Raw genomic sequence first — 15605 nt, 5'->3', positions numbered from 1 at the left:
TAAATATAGATGAAAATTTAGCAGAAAGCAGAGTTAGGAAAAAATACATCAGTTTAATCAAGATGTCTCACTGTACATACAAATTTTGTACAAAAACAAAACCATTTAATTAATGGCTACAATGCTGCAGCAAGCAAACCTGCTTTTTTTTTTTTTTTTTTTTAAGGAAAATTCCCAGTAGTATAAGTTACTGTCCCGTCTTCCCCTGAAGATATTAAGTAGTTGGACTCCTAAAGAGAGATGCAAAGATACTGACTTCACATTTATCAGTCACCTTGTTGGTTTTTCTTAGCAAAGTTCAAAAAGCCCACATAGTCAAAGTTAATATACAGTATATACCTATTACTATGACTAAGCTCTGAGCTATTTAACAACATTGTTCTGCACCAGAGTGTGCGAATGACTCTTGGTTCCAATCTGTCTCTGGAGCTCATACAATCACGTCCTAACTGTGTGTATAGCTGCAATTTTTCAGCTGAGTGGTCTAGCTACAGTAATAGGCTATATTGTATATTATATATTGTGGCTATATACAGACTTGAGAGAGAGCTGATAACCTTAAATGGTGCTCTCTGCTAAGATGAGTCTGCAGACATTGTGATATTTATTGATTCAGAGGTGGTCACTGGTAATGACATAACAGTTTTAGTTAGTGAGCTGTTCATTTGGATAGTGGAAAAGGGAGACGTGGTGTCCTGTGTACCAGCAGGAGGTGCATTAGTAGTGATGGGGGGAAGAACAAATCCAGACGGAGGCAGAGTAACGCAGGGAGCCACACTGGGCAGCTGAAGAGGTGGAAGACCTGCGGAGCACAACACAAACTGTTTCCAACTACTACATAGAAAGTTCTGATAGCATTACCCAGGAGAGCCTGATTCGATCAGGCAAACATTTTTAGGTCTAGATAGGATTTTTTCCCCCGATAAAAACACATTTCTGCACTGTAAATGGATTCAAGAACTGACAGAATGCTGAAAATGTCTCAGCGTTAACACGTAGCAAAATGTACATTTATTTCTACAAACCTTTTAGATTAAATTATTTGTAATTCAAGCATAATCAAGAAAACTAAAGTTTTAAAACAAAATACCTGGTTGTTGTAATCCACCAACTGCAGGTGGCAATACGTGGCCTCTATCTGGCAAGGTCATATTAAGGTTTGGTAAATTAGGAAATGGTGGAAGACCTCCAGGTAAAGGAATTAAGCCTGTGCAACAAATAGAATAGCAGTTAGACAATGTCAGGTTAGCAGAGTAACGTCATGCAAGTTTGGCTTTGGGACCAGACTTGTGAAGCTATAAGCCCCAAAATAATTTGTACCAACCTAGTGGTGTGGTGGCTGGCAGTGGGACACGATGTGAGGAGGTGATGTGGTTGGACAGTGGGACAGTAGGAGCTCCTGAAACAGTTTTTTTTACAGAATGTTATTGTCCTTTGTGTTTTTGTTCTTTTAAGTACAATTTTGATGTCTAAATTGAAATTTTCCACCAAGCAAACATTGTTTTGCTGACTCAACCTCACAAATTCAAACAGTATATTTTACCAGAGATAGTAGTGTAGTTTACCTGTCTGCAGACTGTTAAGGACAGCAGGCGGGTTTGAGCTGACTGACAAGCTACTGAAAGACTGTTCTAATCTAGTCGATGCAGAAGACGACACAGCAACTGGAACGGTTGGAATGACGGCAGAGAGATGGACCTGGTAACCAAAAGTACTTCATCTCAGTAGATGTACACAAGTTCATATGACATCCAAATAATGTTCAGTCTGCTGGATGCAGTTATTTATGTGTTAAAATGTTTCGTTACCTCTGTGAAGCCATCTTTAGGTGGAGGAGCTGGTTCACTGCGAGTCTGTGCAGGGAAACTGATCTTCTTGCCCTCTACAAATGGCATCGTAGGTATCCTGTGCAGGTAGCCGTAGCCAATCCCACAACCTAGACTGAAGAGACGAGCACAGCTGTGAGGAGAAACCCACCGTCCTCAGCATGTCCAAACTCGGCCTCTAATACCTGTTTTTTAGTTTCTGTTTAGAGTCAAATAGGATTACATTTGGACACAAAGATTCATTTTCACTGAATGCTAACTGAAAAATTTATGTAAATGTTAAATTTTGAATTATTTGTCTTTGGAATATAAACTGGAAATAAACAAAACTACTGAAACCAGACTGAAAACTGGACCCAAACAGAAATACATTTGAAAACTGTTTACATAAAAACCAATGAAAACCCTTTCAACACATCTAAACACTAATCTATATAACTGTAATAACTCTGGTGATGAAAAGCATCCTGACGAACACCTGACAATTTTATTATTATCATCATTATTATTAGCATTTTTGTTAAAAAAATTTATATTATATATTATATTTATAATATATTTCTGATTATTTTTTGTCATTTAAAGTTGATGCTTAGGAGTGGTGAGTTAGCCATGCAGCAAAGGTTCAGGACCAGATATGCACCTACATAGTTTCATGGTACTGTACGAGTCAGTGAAATGGCCTGTAAAGTGTCTTCTTAAAGGGTTTCATAAGCGTAGTTATTTTCCTAAATGACTTGAAACGAATATCCTGCTAATAATCTGATAGAAGCATGAACATATCAAAGACTGGTGGTACAGAGTTTTCGACTGGCAAGAAAAGAAGAAAAGTTTGATTTCCTTGATGACTGTCTTACCTGCCCTCTCCACCCCAGTCGCTGTTTGGCGTGATGACCACCTCACGGCAGTTGTCTGTGTCTGTGTTGTAAACATAAAGCTTCAGCTCCTTCCCTTCATGGGTTTCAACAAGGGAGAACAGATCATCACTCTGTTCAAAGAGCAAACAATAAACAGCAGGTCAGCCGGCTGCCACCTTGAAGTCAACATAACCACCAATCTACAAAGCAGGTACCTCATTCATGGCGCTGTCAGCTCCGATAATGTAGTCAGCGTGCGGTCTTAGACCAGCCAGGGCTGCAGGAGAGTTTGGCTCTACTTCCTGGACTCAAAAAAAAAATCATATTAGGTCATAGCAATAAAATTACATTTGTTTTTGAAAGTTATTTTATGACTTTTGTGCCACTTTTAATATTTCAGTATCCGATTAGCACGCTCACCAAGACATGCCAAACATTTTCATTTGCTCCTTCAAAGCTGCAGAAGCGAATGCTGACTCCCAGAAGCCCCTGGCCGCCCCACATGGTGCTGGGTGTAACAGTTGTCTCCCTCACAGCCAGCGTCTTGCTGCTGTATAACTGCATCTTGATGGGCCTCTCCACGTTCATCTTCAGCAACTCTTTTAGGGTGTCATTGTCTTTGTTCTGTCAGAGATCAACACATTCACATCTTCTGTCATAACACTTATGGCTGTATAGAGACTTGATAAAGCAGGTCCAACAGTTTTATTGTAGCCATAAGAGTAAATTTACCAGTCTCGTGTCACATATGGAAATAATGAAATCAAAGAATGGCTCCAGTCCTGCTTGATAACCTGGAGAATTTTCTTGCACCTGTAAAATAAAAATAGTAAAATAAAGCCTTGCAAACATGTGAAACAGTTAATTCTGGGAAGTACTTTGAAGACGAGATAGTTCAGGTGGTGAAACATTATCTCCCCTTTTTACATTGTGCCCCAAACTATTCAGAAATACAGATGGTTGTTTGTAATTGCAGATATTTTATTACTCTTTAAAAATCTGCAAAGCTTATTTGAGTTTATTGTCCACAGTGACACGTTTGAAATAGCTGCAGGATTACATGACATACTGTGTTCTTTAAATCAAAATCCACCTGAGATGAAATAAATACTCAAAATATTAGGCAGAGCATAGATAGATGGAAATTTCAAGATATATCTTATGAGGGGAAAATAAGACAGTGGTACCAAAATAGGGTTTATTGATGATGCTTACATTTGCACATCCAGTGTTTATATCATTATAATGCCATTATTAGAAATTTGTATGTTGAGGATTTACATATTCAGACAGACGAGGATTAAGCCTCACAAATGTGGAGCTGTATCATGCTGATTTTAAATTCTTAAAAACTGGCTAAACACTAGAGAACGACAACAGCAGTGATGAGCAGAGTTTGACTTGTCAAAATAGGAGAAGCAAAGGTGTTACTAATAACATTAACGATGTGACAGTGAGCCAGCATGCACAATACCACAAATGGTGTGATCATAGATTAATTAATAAGGAAAGTAGTCGATGCAGTGCTGAGTAAAAATTAAAATAAAAAGAGGGATGGTGTAAAAAGGTGATGGTAAATGGCATAACCTTTTCATTCAAAAACCACAACAGGTTTTGGGAATGTATGTACACACCCCGTCCTGTCATGTCATACAAAGTAGCCACACCGGTTATTCTGGCAGGTTGTAGTTTTAACCTGAAAGTTTACAGAGGAGTTCACCAAGAGCACTGACTGGTCTGATGTGAAGAATACTAGGTATCACTGACAAGTCATGAATTTCTCATCGTACAGTTTGAACAGACAAGACAAATTAGATAAGATAGCAATACATTTATACATGAAATTCTTCACAACCAAAAGAAAATTGTTCCAAAAGGTAAATTCTATTGGGCGTCGATCACTGAAAACATAAATTGGGAAAAAAATGGCTTTTACCTTATAAATACTCTATTTCTAATAAGGTCAAGTAAATACATTTTAAAAATCTACATTGTATTCATCATGTTAATTCTTTTACTGCAAAATACATGGACATTGCAGATCTTTGTACTTTTTGTAATCACTAGAGAGAATGTATTCCTCATCTTTCACTGTGGTTCAGACCTTTCAGCAAGAACTTGCTTCCCATATTTTCAGCTTCATTGATGAGCCTTATACTTTTACTTTATATGAAGTAATGGTATTTATTTATTTTTCCGACTCAAGAACAGTTCCTTTAAGGACATTGTCAATTTTGATATTTTGATGGCTAAATATTATAACAACAAACCCAAATTTTATACACCCCGCCTAGTTTGCTGCCTTTCCTTGTAGAAATGAAGTCTCCTGCAGTCTTTAAGTCACATGAAGAACCACAAAAGTGCCTCACAACACACAACTCACTTATGTAAACATGTAATCTTTATTCATTTATGTGTCTTCAGTTCTCTTATTTCTTTTGGGATTTTTTTTTAAATCTAATATATGACTCTATTCCTGTGCATTTTATGTTGCTATATGTCCTTTATGTTTGACAGTTTGTTTTGAAGGTTTTTACTGTATTCTTGTATTATTTGTGTGTGTTTTGCATTTCAATATTTGACTAATAAAGTTGAAAAAAAAAGAAAACCAGTTAGATAAAACACGAAATAATTACTAAAGACAGTCTGCGCATACAATGCTTACAGGTCAGTATAATAAATGTTATTTAAAACAGCTGTTGTGGAGCTTCAGAACAACACATTCATGCAAGTAGCTTGACAGCTAGCAGCTGACGGTAACTAACCTCAGATAGTTCATTAATTCAGAGGCTGTTTGGGCGACAAACACATGTATGTGAAGCCTGTCTGGTGCCTTATCAAATACGCACTGAATGACTACATACATATCAGTGTTAAGCTGTAAAACAAGTACAATGTTAGCCTCTCTGCAGCTAACAGGAGGTATCTCGCTCTCACACAAACAAACAGAGACGATGTATCACCGCGACATGAAAGCTGCTCTTACTCTGAGGACGTGGTAGCCTTCAGTTCCTCCACCTGGTATCTCGATGCTCTGAGACCCTCCCATGTTTCCCTGGATATGTGTCTGGATGTGTGTCTGGAAGTGTGTGTGTGTGTGTGTAGGTGTGTGTATGTGAGTGTGAGAGGGTGGGCAAGCTGTGGTGGTTAGCAGACGGGTCTCCACCTGCTCATATCCGCACTGTGCAGTGTTTCCTGCGGTTCCTGCTTTTCAGCACTTCCTGTGGTAGCTACAACCCTGCTGCCTGATACACTGCATGAGTGCTCACATCATAAACCTTCATTGCAGTGCACCCCTGCTTCATATCACACCGAGACTCATTCAAGTATATTGATTAGACCAGAGGTGGAGGGTGTGAGGAAATGATTGTATAAATAGGAAAAAATTGCTTGTGTGAACTTCTGAGTCATAGACACCATTTTTGTGCATCTGAACAGTAAGTTCCTGTGTGAAAGAGAAAGAAGGAACATCTGTTTATGCTGAAGCATATCCTCACAACAACTCATACAGGTTGATGTGAAAGAGATAAAGGAGTATTCACCCCACTCTTAGGGTCTGGGGCTCTGCAGCATTTGGTAAACTAGCTTTAGCAAAGGTCTTAAAAACAGCTCTGCCCTTGTCGTGACAATTCACCTTTTGCACTTGACTTAAATGAGGAAAGAATCAATTATCAGTATAGTATGGTCACAATTTCTATAATGCTCAGAGCACGGGCACACTCACACTTTATGCAGACATACAAGATGCTGCAGAGAGTAGGGGCTCCTAATGTCTGAGGTTCAGTGCATGTCTGTATGCAATTTGTTAGGGAATTAATACAAATAAACTACAATTTCACCTAAGATGAATCCTACAATATCACTTAAAGATCTCCTCTAGACATGTTTTAAGATGTATTTAAAGTACTCTGCTTTGAATAATAATTCGTGTATAGTTTTTCCACAAAAAAAGTTAAATTATCTTGTTAAAATCCTTGAAATGACATCTCCTCCTTCTCCCTCATTAAAAAATCCAGAATCTATGAACTTGCAAATATATTTCATCTCAAAAGTTCAACAGCTGGAAACAAGATGTCTCCTACTTCACTGTAAAGTTAATTCTCAGTGTTTGTGCACTGGAGGCTTCAAGTTTGCACATCACACTTGTGTAAGTTGAATATTGGACTAGAATTGGCTTCCAAACTAGTTGTGAAGTCACAAATCCTGCTCGTAGGCCCGCCCTTTAAAAATGGATTTTCAATAAGCACAGAGAAACTTTGCACTTTCAGCAGTTAAACGTGAAAACAGCCTTCTAGTGCCAAACTCTGCACATACATCATTCTGCACAGTGAAGCTCAAACATCCAACTGATGGAACAAGAAGAAAAACATATTCTACAGTGAAGGGGGACTTTAAAGATAAACCCCAGGCATGTTTTAAAAAAATACTCTGCTTTGAATAATAATAATTTGTGTCTGATATGTTTTTTCCACAAACAAGTTCAATAACCTCTTTAGAAAATCTTAAATTTAGATCCACTAAATCCACAATCTATGAATATGCTAATATTATTCATTTCAAAAGTTCAATTACTGCAATATGTCTCCTACTTCAATGAAAAGTCAACTCTCAGTGGTTTCAAGTTTCCACGTCACACTTCTGTAAATTGCATATTATATCACAATTAGCTTCCAAACATCTTAAACTCAGATTTAAGGTGAGTGCAGAGAAACTTTCCACTTTCACCAGGTGAATGTGAAAACAGCCTTCTAGCGTCAAACTCTGGAGATGTGTCATTTCTTAAACTTGTGGCACTGTGTCAAAATCTAGTGTTGGGCCTTAATTATTTTAGTTTATTTTGTGCTCACATGGTGCCTATTTGCTAAATAAATTAGTCAATTTGTTCATCAAATTGCCACAAAGACTCACAGAAAACATGATGGCAGGGACTGTTAATCCAGCACAGGAGTATTTGTTAGTCTCTGGATCTCTCTGGGTGTGTACAGTGAAGCTAATGCATAATCTGCTGTGTACTTAATGGAAAATTTGGAGGGAACAAGTCAAGTGTCAATTGAGACAGGTTCAAGTCAGGTCTCAAGTCCATGAGAGTAAGTTAAGTCATGTCTTCATAAGCAAATTGCAAGTTATAAATACAGTCCAAGTGTTTCAGGTCGCTGAATACTGACCATTAAAATGTCAAGATAGATTAACAATTTTCTTTCAAAGCTGTGTTAACAGAGTTTTTACACAGCTGAGACCAAGTCAATCCATAGACCCAGTAATTACATATTCAAGGTTTGTGGCCACACAAGGTCTGTCTGGTACTGTCTATATTGTTCTAGAAATGACCAAGCCAATGTACATTCACTCATGTACAGTTCTTGAAATATTTTATTGTACACTTTTAAGGAACTGCTACTTGAAAATGTACGTTTCCACTCCACACACAATTCAGTAATAAATATTGTTCTTTTTACCACTTAATCTACCATTACCAGTTATTTTACAGATGATAAATCCATGAGATATGATGATGTTATTATTGAAATTAGTCAACAGTACAGTTTGACTAAGCACCACCTGGACCAGGCAAGATAAATGATTCACTTTAAACTTTACATTTTTCTGTGGACTCCTACATACTTTTTCTTAAGTAACATCTTGAAGGCACTTCTCCCCTCGTGCATACACATATTCGCATGCAGAAAACAGTGCTCAAGGTCACAGCAGTAATGTGTCTGAAATTGCACATCTGCCTTTTCCTTGCAGTTTTATTTCCTGGTATGTTGTCGTTCAGCTGCTGGAATTAGGTTCTGTGTGGAAGGAGTGTTTATTAGATATGTGTAGAATAAAAACATCATACCCTGTATTCTTTTAAGGTGAATAATGAGCCTGTTATTTTTTTTTATTCAGACCCAGTGGCTTTTGATTTGATCGTATAATCACATCAGAGCAGAAACGAGTGAATACAATTGTCTCTGTATCAAACAGTGATAATAAGGGATATCATATCAATGATATAAAAAGGACATGGGCCCAAAGAGTAGATTAATGTATATGTAATTGAATATCTCTGTAGTGCAGCAGGTCTTATCAAATAATTTGAAATAAACTTGCTCAGGATTGTGATTCTCCTCATCAATCATCAGTTATCCTGTCAGTGTCCGCTAGAGCTCTCCTTGATTTTGTCTCTCTGCTGTGTTGGATGAAGCTTAAACTGCACTCTCATCCAAGAGAGGAGATTAAGCATTGGTACAATATATTCCAACAGGAGGATTTTATTCTTGACATTGTGGTCAAGAAACAATTCATATAATTACAGAATAATTAAATCGCAAACATTACTACACACTGTCTCCTGCTTCAAATGTGCAAACAAAAAAAAATGAAATTAATTTGATTGTCAGTTTCAAAAAAAATGTCAGCTTAAAACATTTCTGATCATCACCGAAATGACATATTTCCAGAAAGGACACAAAATAGTATGAATATTTGTTACGTGGGACGGAGCAGGTGAACGCAAGTGCGGACACTCAAGGCAAGGAAACAGGGATATAATAGCAACAAGGTATTTATTTTGAAGGTTAGGGGACTGGAATGCAGGCCTGGGGAAGCTTGGACTGGTAACTGGGGCTGGGGCTTGGGCTGGAAACTGGGAAGAGCGGGAGTCCAGGGCAGGAAAGCAGGGCTGACGAGACAAGACGAGGGGCTGGAGACAGCGTCTGGAACCAGAGCAGACAGCACCGCTGACAAACAGGAGACAGAGTTAGGCCACAGAAAAAACAGGCAACAACAAAAAAAACTACTAATGCATGAAAAATAGCTCAAGGCATTGACTGACTAGTGCAGAAGCTACAATCTGTCAGTGTGGACATGGTAGAGCTGAGTCTTTGTAAAGGCTTGATTGCAGAGATGAGGTGCAGCTGGTGTGGATCTGCCCTGACTCCAGCACACCTGTCTCTACTCACACAATCACCCAAACAGAGAGAGAGAGAAAGAGAGAGAGAAAGAGAGGCAGACAGAGAGAGAGAGAGACACACAAAGAGAGCAGCAGCAGGCAAGGGAGACACTGAAATAGAGATAAAGGGCATTGTGGATGAGTCCCAAGGGCAGATATAACAATACTAACTGCAAGACTATTTGATGCTGCAAATGAATCAGTCTAAAAAAACATGAAAACATAATTCACAACATGAATAACATGCTTCGGGAATAGACAGACACTAAACAAGGTGATTGGTCATTTCATCACAGCTACAGCATCAACATTCACCACATAATATCATCAACATCTCTGAAACACTGATGCAACACATTAGTATTTTTACAGCAGAGCTGCCATTCAGACTATATGTATAACCTGTTGTAAGAAGCTCAGTGCCAGGAATGTTGTTTTATGAGAATCTGTCACCTTTTCTCCACATTCAGACAGATTTACCCTTTGAGGAAAACCAAAAGATTCTTCTCAAATCCCTCCATAGATCCTCAACAATGGAATAATTTTGCTTACATTTTACAGGACCAGGTGCACCTCAGTTTACTAATACTGTGTTTCCATAATATTAGACGAAGAAATTTAAGTGTGGTTTCATAAGACAGTGGTTCTCAAGGTGGGGTCCGGGAACCCCAAGGGGTCCTTGAGGGGGTTCTAGGAGGTCCTCAGCAAAAAGGGGAACAATTTATTTTCACTATAATTCCATCCATAATTAACACAATGACAGAATGTATGACTATTTTGTTCATGGGTTTCATACATTTTCTGTAATAACACATCTAAATGCAAAAATCTTATCAAATGGAGGTCCATGGTCTTTTGAGTATCACTTTCATAAGTAATTAGAGGAAGTTAAACTCTTTTCATGTCATCGTTTAATATTTAAGTTCAATTTCTGTCCTTCATTCCTGAAAGACTCTGAAACTTTACTTCTTTAATATACTGTCAGTAAACCATTGCACAATTGAGAATGTTTTGTTTTTATGAAGCTTTTCTGATGTCAAATTTTGGCCTGAAATATTATATATTCCTAAATTCCTTGGTGTATGTTTGTACTGAAAATTCTCTAAGGGGCTCGTCATCTCAACACAGAGTAACATGGTATTTATGGTATTTGGATTTTTTTCTTAGTAATAAAGGCAATCAATAATTGACATAATGTTTTTTATTATTTAAGATCATTTGGATCTTTTCTGTTGATATTATGTCATACTAATTATACAATGAGTGAGGGAGTGTCTACTGCTTGAGTTAACATTACCTTTTGTATATCAACACCATACTTATTTAAGACTTAAATCATTCACTGTTCCTTAGTGTAAAAGATCATCACATCCATTATTTACCACCAGTGAGAATTGTACTTCACATGGTGACACTTGCTCTTCAAGGAGCAGATAAATAAACTCTGTATTTCAGCAGAAGCTTGCTGACGCCTTAAAACTCTGCGATCACTGCCCTGGATAGCACTCTCTTAGATTTATACTTCCTCAGCTCTGCAAGGAATTTACAACTAAAGCTGAAAAAAAATGCACTATACTTTGTTCAGGCGTTTATTGCACAGACACCTTGGCAAGGAAGGAAGGGGGCAAGGAAGACATTAACAAAGAAGTGGCCAGATATTAAAATGTCCATGATTTGATAAACATCTAGCTCCACGTGCTTACCGTGCCCCCCCCCCCCCCCTCACACATGCTGCATTTCTACACAGTAAGCAATGCCACAGCCACAAACATCATGAGCTGCTCCTGTCAGGGTTAGTTGCTTAATGTGGTGCGTCTGTGAGGGGTCATTGTTTGCAGGATGAAAGGGTTGTCTATTAAATACATGGTCTGTGCTGACATAATGCACTCTGTTGTACTGGGAGGAAGAGATAAAATGCTAAGTGAATTAGAAGACAGTGCAGCAGAGCCAAACACCAGTACAAGTAGTTATCACGTCATTATGGTTGTTGTTTATCATTTTAATTTCAGCATCATCAGACACATGTTTGTTGTCCTGCCCTACACCATCATTCCCATTCAGGACAGAAAAAAATGGCTGAGTGTTTATCATCCGCATACTGATGCAGACAACAGCAGAGCACTAGATTACAGTCATGTGCTGTGAGGCTGTTTTATTCATTTAGCATGCATGATAGCAATCGCCACACAGAGACTTGGTTAGCTGCAGCGTAATTGCTCCTGGGCTTCATGCTTATTCCTTTAGAAAATATCCGACGGAGACATTTACTAGCAGCCTTTCAACTTTAACAAGCGCCACATTAGGTTTACACTCCCCAGCCATGGAGACAGGCAAGTTACAGTCCCTGGACTATTAATCTCCTGCTTAAAATGTACTTTCTGCCAAGATTAATCAAGTCGTGGACACAGTCAATAAGAGGAGGCTATTTAGATAAGTGTAACCCATTATAATTACTTTAGGAGTCAGAGGCCTTAAGGTGTTACAATTGATTCGGATATCACTGGTTTTTAATGTCAAGCACGCTCTCTGTTTGGCTTGAAGTTGAGAACATAATACACAGATTGCGGTAGTAAAAAAAACACCTTTTATAGCACAAGAACATGTAATTATTGACCTTTCAATTGAAGTTCAAGAGCAAAAATGCAGCCCATGTTGAACTGTGGATTGTAAAGTAAGAATGAAAAGGTTATAAAAAGCAATTGTTTTAGGCTAAATAGTGGACAAAGTAGCGTGTGTGTATGAATGGTGTATGGAGAAGAGGGGGAAGGGCTGGCTGGCAAGCAGCCCGCAGTCAATATCATCATCATCATTTCATTAGACTTGCCTTACACAATGGGAATGTCAGTATCTATCAGGAAGCTAATGTGGCAGTGATTCCCAGGGGCGGGAGATATATTTGGCACATCAGGAAAGCACTGACAAGATTCATAGATATATAAGAGAGAAGAGTAACACAGCTGAGAGGGGAGAGACGGGTGAGCGACCTATTGTTTCACAAAATTCACAAACAAAAAAATAAATAAATAAATAAATGTGGGAACAAAATGAACCCAAGAGGAAAAGGCAATGCAATGAAGCCGATAAATCTGATGATCTTTCATTTGCAGTAATGACTGTTAAATCTTTTGTGTGTGTGCATGTGTGCCAGGTGTGAAATGGAGGGTGAACAGACTAGTGCAGAGGCAGACATTAAGTATTTCACAGTCTGGTGTCCAGAGTCAGCCAGCCCACCCTCCAGAGACAGAAGCTACTGCAAAAACAGAGCCGCTCCTTGTTATTTTACTGGCCTGATCTCCTCTTGATCAAAGTTTAATTATGCTTGTAATTAGATTTGATGGAGATAAGCTTACTGATTGTTGATTAAAGTGATGAACCACTTGAAATACTATTAAATATCAATTTTATAGTCAGGCATCAGGGTTAAATTTTAAACCTTTCCATACATTATATAGAGTTAACACACTGAATATACTGATATTTGCATCAAATCATTGGTCCGGTGATTATGTTACTTATTTTGGGTGGTCATTTATTCATGTCTTTACTGGACTGTGACAAACTATAGCAGCTGAAGGCCCGATCTGGTTTCATTTGCATTTAATCATTCCTAGATTCTCCAACACATGCTTCCAAATTAGCCATGTCATTACATTTTGGCAAGTTTAACCTTCAATAATATGGCTTTCCTTATAAGAACAAACAAAAAAACAGTCTCCCTTTAGATGTGGCAAAAAGTCAAGGGTTGCAATTTCTATTGCCCCATTATTAGCGTTTATTCCTTTAATCCTCTGTTCCCAGTAACTTTACAAAGCAGCCAGTGACACCGGGCCTGTAATGATCGCTGCACTCAACCATGAAACAAAGAAGCAGCATCTGCTAGAGGATGGGAGAGGAGCTACTGAAACAGCCGGTCCCTCTACTGCTGTGCTGAAATAAAATGCTGCCAGGCAGAGCCTTGAAATAAGCTCCCTAGGGGAAAAAAGTTAAGAGAGCACAGTCTAATGCATTTTATGATAAATATCTTAAAAGTGTGAGTAATGAAAGGAGGGATGTAATTGGCAGGGGGTGGGAGCTCATGAAATCTCAGATGTGAGATAATCAGTGCAAGTCCCTCCAGGGTGATTAATCTGATCAATGGTTGGTGACAACCAGGTGGATCGCAAAAATGAAAGAGAAAAAAAGAAAAGGAAAAAAAACTCTCTTACTGCAGGATTTTATACATACAATCTCAGGCCAAGATTGACATTTTTACCAAATTGTGAATTTTTCCCCATATGTTGAATTTAATTGGCATATATTTGTCTAAAGGTTGGAGCTCACCACCCTCATACACTCAACCTCTCTTTGGAAATGACGAATGATGAACAGCAAATGTGTTTTGTAATCCTAAAATTTAGTTTGGGACCACTTTACCTATTCAAAAAAACATACTAAACATTGTTTTATTAGCTTGATACTTTGTGATTTTTCCCAATTTTATGTGAATTGTTCATAAACATTATTTAGAACTTGTAACATACTTCAGAAATCTGCTACCTAAAAACATTTCACATCTGTTTGTGGTCTCAGAGACTGCAGCTGTAAAACATGGTTTAAAGTATAGGTTCACAATTTTTCAAGTCTGTTTGAAAACAATAGTTAAGTGCCAATATGAACTTTGAGAGACGTTTTGCTCGCTGTGATCATTCCTCCTGCTATTAATGACCATTAAAACATCCCTTCCAAATGCACTTGCAATGTAAGTAATAGGAGGCAAAGTCAACAGTCCTAATTTTGTGCAAAAATGTATTAAATGTATACTGTATATGAGGCTTCAGCAGTTTGAGTTGGGCAAATCAAGTGGATGTCTTCCAAAGTTACAGTCTTTTCAATACAAAACTCCCTGTTTGTGTTTTCCTGTTTAGCTGAGGTGAAAGGATAATGACAAAAAAGGCTGTAACTTTGAAAGATATTGCTTGATTTGACTACTATGGACAGCATTAGTTAATGCCTCATATTAGCTTCAGATAAACTTTTAAATACATTTGTGTGCAGATGGAGGACTGTGGATTTTGTCCCCATCACTTAAATTGAAAGCACATTAGAAAGGTATCTCTTGATGTCTACTAAACAAGAGACATGATTACAGCAAGCAAAACCTGTTTCAATGTTCATGTTGGCACCTGAATATTGTTTTAGACAAGAAAATTGCGAAATTGTTTCCTTTAATACAATGGATTTTCTTTTTTTTTTAATATATATGTGATTGGTGTTGACAGTACTTTTTTACATAGTAGAGTAATCCATTTGCATTTCTGTTATTGTGAGTGTAAAGTAACAACCCTGTGCAGGATAACATACACTTCTTTGATTTTAAATGAAATGTTGGATAAAAAAAAGGCATATGTGTTCATGCATAGCCCATATAACGGGTAAAATTTCCTTATTTGCTGTAACGACAGTGTTGTTATTTGGTGTAATTCAGTGCTGCTCTACATATTAGGTTTGAATAAGATCAGAAAAAATGTAAAAATATTTTAAGGAAAATAATGATTTTGAAATTAATATTATTTTCAAACATAAAACAGTGGGGTCTGAAGAAATAAAGCATATGTCAACTAAGTCTTCTCCAAGATGCTCTCACATCAACGTTGTTCACCATATATATTTATTTGTAAAGTTCAAAGGTTTGACAAACTGCAAAAACTTGTTCCCACAGATGTTCTACAGCTTATATGTCTTTATTTGTGCTGTGGATACAACAGTAATACTCTGCAAATGATGGGTTAAAGTGCCTACATGAAACTTGACATTTGGGACATTTCATCCCACTAATTCAGGAATGTACAATTGTTCAGTAAACCTTATTACAGTAGCAAACAGTGTGCATTTCATTGTTCAAGCAAAACTCTTTTTTTCAACATAAGTGTGCCTTTAGTGAGCATGTTAAGACAAACCAAAAAAAATTGCATATTATAGTTTTACTCCACTTAACACGTAATAATA

The 15605-nt window shown here is 37.7% G+C and overlaps 1 protein-coding gene and 1 long non-coding RNA gene across 4 annotated transcripts; both read right to left on the bottom strand.

Annotated features, from left to right (window-relative positions):
- Positions 1-33: 33 nt before the first annotated feature.
- Positions 34-5908, bottom strand: LOC121906944 (Golgi reassembly-stacking protein 2-like). Of its 3 annotated transcripts, XM_042426193.1 has the most exons (11): positions 5670-5908; positions 4271-4379; positions 3416-3496; positions 3104-3307; positions 2899-2985; positions 2684-2814; positions 1809-1941; positions 1566-1698; positions 1325-1399; positions 1091-1207; positions 34-802 (listed from the first exon to the last, which is right to left on the bottom strand). In XM_042426193.1, the coding sequence occupies exons 2-11, from the start codon at positions 4328-4330 to the stop codon at positions 576-578; spliced, it is 1248 nt and encodes a 415-aa protein (XP_042282127.1). In that variant the 5' UTR covers positions 4331-4379; positions 5670-5908; the 3' UTR covers positions 34-575. The 3 variants fall into 3 exon arrangements, with proteins under 3 accessions (XP_042282127.1, XP_042282126.1, XP_042282128.1); XM_042426192.1 differs by lacking the exon at positions 4271-4379 and having other exon boundaries at positions 5670-5905; XM_042426194.1 differs by lacking the exon at positions 5670-5908 and having other exon boundaries at positions 4318-4379.
- A 3307-nt stretch (positions 5909-9215) lies between these two features.
- LOC121907483 lies at positions 9216-9617 on the bottom strand. The gene is made up of 2 exons (XR_006098885.1): positions 9504-9617; positions 9216-9408 (listed from the first exon to the last, which is right to left on the bottom strand). It is a non-coding gene; the product is annotated as an uncharacterized LOC121907483 (long non-coding RNA).
- Positions 9618-15605: the final 5988 nt, after the last annotated feature.

Source organism: Thunnus maccoyii, chromosome 11, assembly GCF_910596095.1.
Source record: "Thunnus maccoyii chromosome 11, fThuMac1.1, whole genome shotgun sequence".
Classification (NCBI taxonomy): Eukaryota; Metazoa; Chordata; class Actinopteri; order Scombriformes; family Scombridae; genus Thunnus; species Thunnus maccoyii.
This window is presented reverse-complemented; position numbering and strand designations above follow the sequence as displayed.

Bases quoted from the DNA above. Each gene is read 5' to 3' on its own strand.
- LOC121906944 (XM_042426192.1), bottom strand. From the start codon at position 5,732: ATGGGAGGGTCTCAGAGCATCGAGATACCAGGTGGAGGAACTGAAGGC. The intron at 2,815-2,898 runs GTACCTGCTTTG...CTCTTTGAACAG, and splicing joins CTGACAGCGCCATGAATGAG to AGTGATGATCTGTTCTCCCT. The intron at 1,208-1,324 runs GTTGGTACAAAT...TTTGTTGCACAG, and splicing joins GCCAGCCACCACACCACTAG to GCTTAATTCCTTTACCTGGA.